At 55.3% G+C, this 9,273-nt stretch overlaps 2 gene segments (V, D, J or C); both read right to left on the bottom strand.

The window, feature by feature from the left end:
• Window positions 1–6: 6 nt before the first annotated feature.
• On the bottom strand, window positions 7–5,392 carry LOC137458788 (T cell receptor alpha variable 1-1-like; the record flags this gene model as incomplete). The annotated part of the segment is given in 3 exon segments: window positions 7–165; window positions 3,895–4,190; window positions 5,344–5,392. Coding segments are annotated over 3 exon segments (504 nt in total), but the record flags the coding sequence as incomplete, so codon positions are not given.
• A 2,604-nt stretch (window positions 5,393–7,996) lies between these two features.
• On the bottom strand, window positions 7,997–9,273 carry LOC137458787 (T cell receptor alpha variable 1-1-like). The segment is given in 2 exon segments: window positions 7,997–8,358; window positions 9,225–9,273. Coding segments are annotated over 2 exon segments (411 nt in total).

Raw genomic sequence — 9,273 nt, 5'->3', positions numbered from 1 at the left:
ACTCACAGCACAGAGGTACAAGGCACTGTCAGAGACCTCCACTTCCTCCAGCTGCAGCAGGCTGTATTTCCCCGTGGTGTTCAGCAGAGTGGTCAGACGGCCGCTGGCCTTGGGGCCAGCTACTGCCTGGTACGAGAGCAGCTGGGGAGCTTGGCCTTTCTTCTGCTGGTACCAGGACAAGCTTCGAAAGTTAGGTGACTGATAAGTGCATTTGGGTGTGGAAGGTTTCTCTCTGCTTCACTGTGACTTGTCCTTCTTGCTGGGTGACAGTGACCTGCCCCATGGTGCCTGGAAGAGAGCAAAGGTCAGGGACTGTGGAGGGAAAGATTCTGATATGCAGAACAAGTGGAGATGGAAAGTGACAGAGGAGAAGGCTCCCACAGCACAAGAATGCCAATTCCCTCCCACAGAGATACCCCAGAGAGAGCTGAGCTTTCACCCAGCTCTTCCCTCCTGTCACTTCTGCTGCCCAGAGTCTCCAGGGAACAGCCTGGAGTGCCTGACTCTCCTGTGCTGCCTCCAAGGACATCTTAAACAGGGTGAGGAACCATCCTAGGTCCTGAAAGATGTTTTTACCCTGCTTCCCCTTCCCTGCTCGCTGAGCTAATCCCAAGGTCATGGAAGAGAGGGAAGAGGAACCCCTGGCACTGCAGACATTGAGGAACAATGGAGAGCCAGGGCCTGCTGAATGACATGTGCCAGCCAGGAGATGGACTGGGACAACATCAGAATGTCAGTGGCATGAGAGAGCTTTCACGTCCCCTGCCTCAGCTCTCCAAAGCCCTCTGTGTTTGGGCTGCAAGGTCAGAACATGTGCAGTGCTGAGAGGCAAAAAGCTTCTGCAGTGCCACGGCTGTGAAACACTGGGCCCAGACAGAGCAGCAGAGAGGGACTGAGAGAGGTGGACACTTGGCAAGAGGACAGGAAGGCAAGAGGGCTGAGATGGTCAGGAGAGGAGCTGCTGCTTCTGCAGCTGAGCTCTCCTCTTCCATCAGGAGCAGCACCTTGAGGAAAGCAGCTGCAAAACCACCTGTGTGAGCTGAGGCTTTCCCAAGCCTGGCCCAGAAGTGCAGAGCAGCTCCTGCAGAGCTCTGCTGAGGGGATGAGGCTGCCCTGGGCAGGAGAGGAACCATGCTTGCAGTGCAAGGCAGTGCTTACCCTGTGGGTGCCTCAGGAAGGCAGCCAGGAGGAGATAGGCGAGGTGCATGCTGAGACCCATCCTGCTGCGTGTGGTGAGAGAGACTCCAAAGGCCACAGGTCCCAGGCAGAGCCCCACGAGAGCAGAGCTGCCGGAAATGACTCTGCCAGGGGCACAGCCACTGCCATGGGCAGGAGAAAAAGCTGCTGCTCAGCACACCTGCAGTGCCTGTGCTGTGGTCTCCTCCAGCACTGACACATGTGGCTCCTGCAGCCAACAGCTTCTGCTGTTCCCAGGGGAGGGATAGAAGGGGGCTAGGCCTGCACCTGGTGACCAACCTCTCTGATGTATTGTCCTCTGCATGTCTTGGGGATCCCTTTCCCTGATGCCTTTACCTCCTCTCTCTCCAAGCTCAGGCCCATGTCTTCTTGTCCTGCCCTTGCTCCTGCAGTGTCTAAACCCAAGCTCCTGTCAGCACACTCCAAGGCTGCAGGACTCCCAAACAGAACTCTGCACACCCCTCTCAGCACCCCTCTCAGCACCTCCACTCTCTAAACCAGCTCTCTGGGGAACAGATAAATGATGTTTCCTGCCACACTCTCCATCTGCTCTCATCAGTCAAGTTCCTAAATGCTCAGCCCGAACCAACCAACCTTCTCTGTTGGCCCAAACCCTTGGATCAGTTTCCTCAACACCACTTGGATCTGCACTTGTCCTCTGCCTAAGTCTAACCTTGGAGCTACAAATCAGCCAAACTCTTTTCACTCTTTCCATGGCATACCTGCTGTTGGACAGGACCTCTGCAGATCAGACATTGCAAGACCTGCTCAAGGAGGTCTCCGAGTCTGAGCATCCCTGGCCCGCCTTGCAATGCCAGGCTGGAAGGGCTCAGCCTGGAAGCATGGCCCATGTCTGCCTTTCTCTCCTCCTGCTCTCTCCTTTCCCTCTCCTCTTCTGCTATGCTTCTGATCTCCTGGGTACTACTCAGACCAGCCCAGGAGGCACCTTCTGAACCCTTACATTCTCAGGGCAAGCCAAGAGAGTTCTGTGGGAACTCTGCAACAGCCAAGGGACAACAAATCTCCTCTGACCCTGGTACCCTCTTCTTGGTGGCTGATTCCAGAGCCCCAGGTCTTCCTGGAGGAGATGGCCCAGGACCATGAAGGAGGCTGTCATCCATTCTGTTTTTGTACCACTGGGGGAAATGAGACACCTGCTGCCATGAGGCTGAAGCTGGGGCTGTAATTCTAGAGAGCAGAGGAGGGGAGAGGCCAGGGATGCCCTGTGCTGGAGCTGCTGCCTTCAGCTTTTCCCCAAATCACAGAACCACAGAATCACAGAATGTTAGGGGTTGGAAGGGGCCTCAAGAGGTCATCCAGTCCAACTCCCCTGCCTGAGCAGGGTCACCTAGAGCAGATCACACAGGAATGCATGGAGATGGGGTTTGAATATTTCCAGAGAAGGAGATTCCACAACCCCCCTGGGCAGCCTGCTCCAGGCCTCTCTCACCCTCACAGGGAAAAAGCTTTTCCTGATGCTTCATGTGGAGCCTCCTCTGCTCCAGCTTGCATCCATTGCCCCTTGTCCTCTCATTGGACATCCCTGAGCAGAGCTCTGTCCTCCTGACACTGCCCTGCAGATCTTGTCTCACATTTGGTCTCCTCTGCTCCAGGCTACAGAGCCCCAGCTCCCTCAGCCTTTCCTCTCAAGGGAGATGTTCCACTCCCTACAGCATCTTTGTGGCTCTGCACTGGACTCTCCAAGCAGTTCCCTGATGTCCTTCCTGAACTGAGGGGCCCAGAACTGGACAAAATATTCCAGATGTGGCCTCACCAGGGCAGAGAAGAGTGGGGAGAAGACCCCTCTCTCAACCTACTAACCAGAGCCTTCTAATCCACCCTAGGATGCCCTTGGCCTTCTTGGCCACAAGAGCATATTGCTGCCCATGGGCAACCTTCTGTCCACTAGGACCCCCAGGGCCTTTTCCCCTTCACTGCTCTCCAACAGCTCAATCCCCAGCTCACACTGGTCCATGGAGTTGTCCTTTCCCAGGTGCAAGACTCTCCCCTTGCCTTGTTGAATTTCATTCAGTTTCTCCAGGGCCCAGCTCTCAGCCTGGCTGAATGGCAGCACAACCTCCTGTGTCAGCCACTCCTGCCAGTTTGGTGTCCTCAGTAAACTCTCTGCACTCAACCAGGATGTTGATGTCTCTGTTCAGTTTGTATCATTGCTGCAGGTGCTGACAGGAGAAGGAGAAGGTGCAGCACCTTTACATCAACCACCATGGCAGGGATTCAAGAGGGAAACAGCAGAGTGGAAGTACTTTTAAGCTGTCTCTGTCTCAGGGCAAGACAAACCCAGTTGCTGTAGGGGCAGAGGGATGTGACTGTGGTCATTAATGGGGGTCAAGGGGAACCAAAGGATAATGACTGAATGCAATGGGTCATGGAGGTGCTCCTGGCTCTCCCACAGACAGTGCAGCATTCCACACATTGGTGATCAGAAGACTGAGCCATTGCTGAGATGGTACTGCAGCACATCAGAACATGTCTGAATAAAGAGTATGACTGAATGAATTGCTGCCTGGACAGTCCAGAAGAGATTAGATCATGGATCCTGTCCTGCAGATCCCTGGGTGCTCAGGGGAAGCAGCACTGCCAGGGGAGAGCTGAGGGCCTCTTGCCCCAAGCTCAGCCTTGCCCAGACACTTCCCCTCCCTCCCCTGGCTTCTTGCACAGCCCAGCAAGCTCCTGCACCAGGGTGTCTCTCACAGCACAGAGGTACAAGGCACTGTCAGAGACCTCCACTTCCTCCAGCTGCAGCAGGCTGTATTTCCCCGTGGTGTTCAGCAGCGTGGTCAGACGGCCGCTGGCCTTGGGGCCAGCTGAACCGTGGTATGAGAGCAGCTGGGGAGCTTGGCCTTTCTTCTGCTGGTACCAGAGCAAGGAAAAAGTGCCAGAGATCTCGTAGGTGCATTTGGTGTGGAAGGTTTCTCTCTGCTTCACTGTGACTTGTCCTTCTTGCTGGGTGACAGTGACCTGCCCCACGGTGTCTGGAAGAAAGCAAAGGTCAGCAGTGCTACAAAACCCTGGTGGAGAAGGCTTCCTGTCCTTTCTGGAAGTGCCCAAAGCTTGCAGATGCTGAGCACCAGGGAACAGCCTCTCATGCCTCAACTTTGTCTGCTGGCACCTGCACCCCTCCAGCAGGTTGCATTGGAGCTGCTGCAAGAAAGTCATCCTGCTTGCCCTCCCCTGCCATCTCCAAGGGCTCTGAGCTCCATACCTCTATGCAAGGCTGAGCTGAATGGTAGAGAGAGGGAGCCCTGACTGTGTTCCCAGCCAGGAGATACCTGAAGGCCATGGCAGGTAGGTGCCAGCCAGGAGGCACTGACCCCATGTCAGTGGGAGGAGGGCTTTAAATTCCCTCTAGCAGCTTGGACAGGATCTGATCCTTGGTGTTGGAAATGGGAGCCTAGAGACAGCTGAGATCCACTCTAGTGACAGAAGGGTGACCAGAAGAGAGATGCAGAGAGAGATGGATGGAAGGGGAGAGGCAAGAAGGAGAAGGTGTCTGAGGGATCTCTCCCCTCCTCTCCTCTCCTCTCCTCTCCTCTCCTCTCCTCTCCTCTCCTCTCCTCTCCTCTCCTCTCCTCTCCTCTCCTCTCCTCTCCTCTCCTCTCCTCTCCTCTCCTCTCCTCTCCTCTCCTCTCTGAACCTCTCTGAACCTCTCTGAACCTCTCCTCTCCTCTCTGAACCTCTCCTCTCCTCTCCTCTCTGAACCTCTCCTCTCTGAACCTCTCCTCTCCTCTCTGAACCTCTCCTCTCCTCTCCTCTCTGAACCTCTCCTCTCCTCTCCTCTCTGAACCTCTCCTCTCTGAACCTCTCCTCTCTCCTCTCCTCTCTGAACCTCTCCTCTCTGAACCTCTCCTCTCTGAACCTCTCCTCTCTCCTCTCCTCTCTGAACCTCTCCTCTCTGAACCTCTCCTCTCTGAACCTCTCCTCTCCTCTCTTAACCTCTCCTCTCCTTCCTCTCCTCTCTGCAAGAGGAGAATCTTGAGCCAAGGAGTGCAGAACCCCAGGAGTGAGCTGACTTTTCCCAGCGTTTTCCTGGAATGGAAGAGAATTTCCCCACAGGCACCTGCTGAGGCTGCTCAGAGGTTCCTGGGCAGAAGAAGAAAGAGGCAGTGAGGAAGAGCCAGGACTTACCCAGCCACTGCCCCAGCAAGGCAGTGAGGATGAGGTAGGTGAGGAGCATGTGGAGACCAAGCTGCCTGTGCAGGGAGAGTCAGCAAAGCACCTCCCAGCCGCCAGACAGCAGAGCTGCCGCAAATGACTGCTGGGGGAGCCAAGGAAGCAGTGCGCAAGGGAAAAGATCTCTTCTTCCTCTGCCTGAGAAGCCACTTCTGGGGCCCTCCCTCCTCCAGCAGCAGCCCCTCTGGCTCCCTCAGCCAAGGGCATTCTGAAGAGTGAGGGGCCCTGGGGGCTCTCTCCACACCTGCAGCAAGATTGACTTCTGCATTGGTAGCCAGAGCAGAAGTGGAGCCAGAGGCCTCCACAGGCCACCACCCTTGCTGACCCCAGTGACACAGCCCTGCCAGTCTCTCCTTCCTTCATGCCTCTGCCTCCCCTCACAATCTGTCCTGGACAAGCTCCAGAGAGCTTTGCAATGCCTCCAGGGACGCAGACTCCACAGTGTCTCTGTGCCTCCTGTGCCAGTGCTCCCTCACCCTCACAAAGTGTTTCCTGATGCTCAGAAGGAATCTTGGCTGATTGCCTTTGTGCCCAGAGCCTCTTGGCTGCTCACTGGAAGCCATGGAGCAGAGCCTGCCTCTGCCTTCTTCACAGCTGCCCTCAGCTATGTGCTCAGATTCTCTTCTGCCAGGTAAACCATCCCAGCTCTCAGCCTGGCACCAGGGCAGAGCTGTTCCAGTCTCATTCTGACCTAGGAAATTGCTTTCTCCTCCTTGCAGACAAAACTGCAGACACAAAGAGAAGTACAGCACAGGTAGGAGCAACATTTGATGGGGTCAGATGTGAGTATCACAAGACACAAGTGGGGAGGCCAAAACTATTGACTATCAGAGTGAGATGAGGAGGGAAACAAAGACACAGGAGCCCAGGGTGTCCAGCTGAGGCCTTTGACAGCGTCCCCCACAGCAAACTCCTGGCCAAGCTGTCAGCCCCTGGCTTGGACAGCAGCACTCTGAGCTGGGTTAGGAACTGGCTGGAGGCTGAGCCCAGAGAGTGGTGGTGAATGGTGCCACATGCGGTGGCAAGGCCAGCGACCAGCAGTGTGAGCAATCTGGCAGTGTAGGCCTAGAGCCTGACATGGTGGTGGGCCATGCTCAGCATAAGTGCAGAAGGGGCTAGCAGTGCAGCAAAGCAGTGCTGGGCCTGCATCATGTAACTAGAGGAGGGCACTGGTAGCTATAAACATAGAGAGGTATCTTGGAGCAACAGGACATGCACCTGCATCAACAACCTCGCGTGTCATTAGGAGTTGGACCAATGATCTATAACAGTGCCATGTGTGGTCACTCCTAGGGCACCAATGAAGCCATGCCAACAAGGCTCTCAGAGTTTCTGTAAGTTGTAGATGTTCCCTTGACAGGCACTTCCCTTCACTTTCCTTTGCTATCCTATACTCACCATGCTCGCACTATACTGGAAGAATAAAGGAACAATACTGGATCCTATTGGTCGTCTGTATTGACTTCAGTCTCCATCACCGACAACATCCTGCTGGCAGCCAGGCACTAGTGGTGTCCCCCAGGGATCAGTGCTGGGCCCCATCCTGTGCAATATCTTTATTGATGATCTGGATGAGGGCATTGAGTCCATCACCAGTAAATTTGCAGATGACACCAAGCTGGGGGCAGGAGTTGATCTGCTGGAGGGCAGAGAGGCTCTGCAGAGGGACCTCGACAGGCTGGACAGATGGGCAGAGTCCAAGGGCATGAGATTGAATACATCCAAGTGCCAGGTTCTGCACATTGGCCACAGTAACCCCAGGCAGTGCTACAGGCTGGAGTCAGAGTGGCTGGAGAGTGGCTAGGCAGAGAGGGACCTGGGGGTACTGGTGGATGGTAGGCTGAACATGAGCCTGCAGTGTGCCCAGGCAGCCAAGAGGGCCAATGGCATCCTGGCCTGCATCAGGAACAGTGTGGCCAGCAGGAGCAGGGAAGTCATTCTGCCCCTGTACACTGCACTGGTTAGGCCACACCTTGAGTCCTGTGTCCAGTTCTGGGCCCCTCAGTTTAGGAAGGAGGTTGACTTGCTGGAGCATGTCCAGAGAAGGGCAACAAAGTTGGTGAAGGGTTTGGAACACAGCCCTGTGAGGAGAGACTGAGGGAGCTGGGGTTGCTTAGCCTGGAGAAGAGGAGGCTTAGGGGAGACTTTCTTGCTCTCTGCAACTCCCTGAAGGGAGGTTGTAGCCAGGCAGAGGTTGGTCTCTTCTCCCAGGCAGCCAGCACCAGAACAAGAGGACACAGTCTCAAGCTGTGCCAGGGGAGGATTAGGCTGGAGGTTAGGAAGAAATTCTACACAGAGAGAGTGATTGCCCATTAGAATGGGCTGCCAGGGGAGGTGGTGGAGTCACCATCACTGGAGGTGTTCAGGAGGAGACTTGACAGGGTGCTTGGTGCCATGGTTTAGTTGATTAACTGCTGCTGGATGATAGGTTGGACACAATGGTCGTGAAGCTCTCTTCCAACCTATTCTATTCTATTCTATTCTATTCTATTCTATTCTATTCTATTCTATTCTATTCTATTCTATTCTCCTGGAAAAGGAGCTTGTCCTGCATATGCTCAGGGGAAGCCTCACTGTCACGGTGAGCTGAGAGCCTCTTGCCCCAAGCTCAGCCTTGCCCAGACACTTCCCCTCCCTCCCCTGGCTTCTTGCACAGCCAAGCAAGCTCCTGCACCAAGGTGCCTCTCACAGCACAGAGGTACAAGGCACTGTCAGAGACCTCCACTTCCTCCAGCTGCAGCAGGCTGTATTTCCCCGTGGTGTTCAGCAGCGTGGTCAGACGGCCGCTGGCCTTGGAGCCAGCTGCTGCCTGGTACGAGAGCAGCTGGGGAGCTTGGCCTTTCTTCTGCTGGTACCAGAACAAGCCTTGAAAGCCAGTTGTCTGGTAAGTGCATTTGGTGTGGAAGGTTTCTCTCTGCTTCACTGTGACTTGTCCTTCTTGCTGGGTGACAGTGACCTGCCCCATGGTGCCTGGAAGAAAGCAAAGGTCAGGAACTGTGGAGGGAAAGATTCTGATATTCAGAACAAGTGGAGATGGAAAGTGACAGAGGAGAAGGCTCCCACAGCACAAGAATGCCGATTCCCTCCCACAGAGATGCCCCAGAGAGAGCTGAGCTTTCACCCAGCTCTTCCCTCCTGTCATGTCTGCTGCCCAGAGTCTCCAGGGAACAGCCTGGAGTGCCTGACTCTGCTGTGCTGCCTCCAAGGACACCTTAAACAGGGTGAGGAACCATCCTATGTCCTGAAAGATGTTTTACCCTGCTTCCGCTTCCCTGCTCGCTTAGCTAATCCCCAGGTCATGGAAGACAGGGGAGAGGAACCCCTGGCACTGCGGACATTGAGGAGGAATGGAGAGCCAGGGCCTGCTGAATGACATGTGCCAGCCAGGAGAGGGACTGGGACAACATCAGAATGTCAGTGGCATGAGAGAGCTTTCATGTCCCTGCCTCAGCTCTCCAAAGCCCTCTGTGTTGGGCTGCAAGGTCAGAACATGTGCAGTGCTGAGAGGCAAAAGAGCTTCTGCAGTGCCATGGCTGTGAAACACTGGGCCCAGACAGAGCAGCAGAGAGGGACTGAGAGAGGTGGACACTCAGCAAGAGGACAGGAAGGCAAGAGGGCTGAGATGGTCAGGAGAGGAGCTGCTGCTTCTGCAGCTGAGCTCTCCTGTTCCATCAGGAGCAGCACCTTGAGAAAGCAGCTGCAAAACCACCTGTGTGAGCTGAGGCTTCCCAAGCCTGGCCCAGAAGTGCAGAGCAGCTCCTGCAGAGCTCTGCTGAGGGCATGAGGCTGCCCTGGGCAGGAGAGGAACCATGCTTGCAGTGCAAGGCAGTGCTTACCCTGTGGTTGCCTCAGGAAGGCAGCCAGGAGGAGATAGGCGAGGCGCAT

The sequence above is a fragment of the Melanerpes formicivorus genome, unplaced genomic scaffold (genome assembly GCF_026170545.1).
Source record: "Melanerpes formicivorus ecotype bairdi unplaced genomic scaffold, bMelFor1.0.p_v2 SCAF_277, whole genome shotgun sequence".
Taxonomy (NCBI): Eukaryota; Metazoa; Chordata; class Aves; order Piciformes; family Picidae; genus Melanerpes; species Melanerpes formicivorus.
The sequence above is the reverse complement of the archived record's forward strand: the minus strand, read 5'-3'. Positions and strand labels throughout refer to the sequence as shown.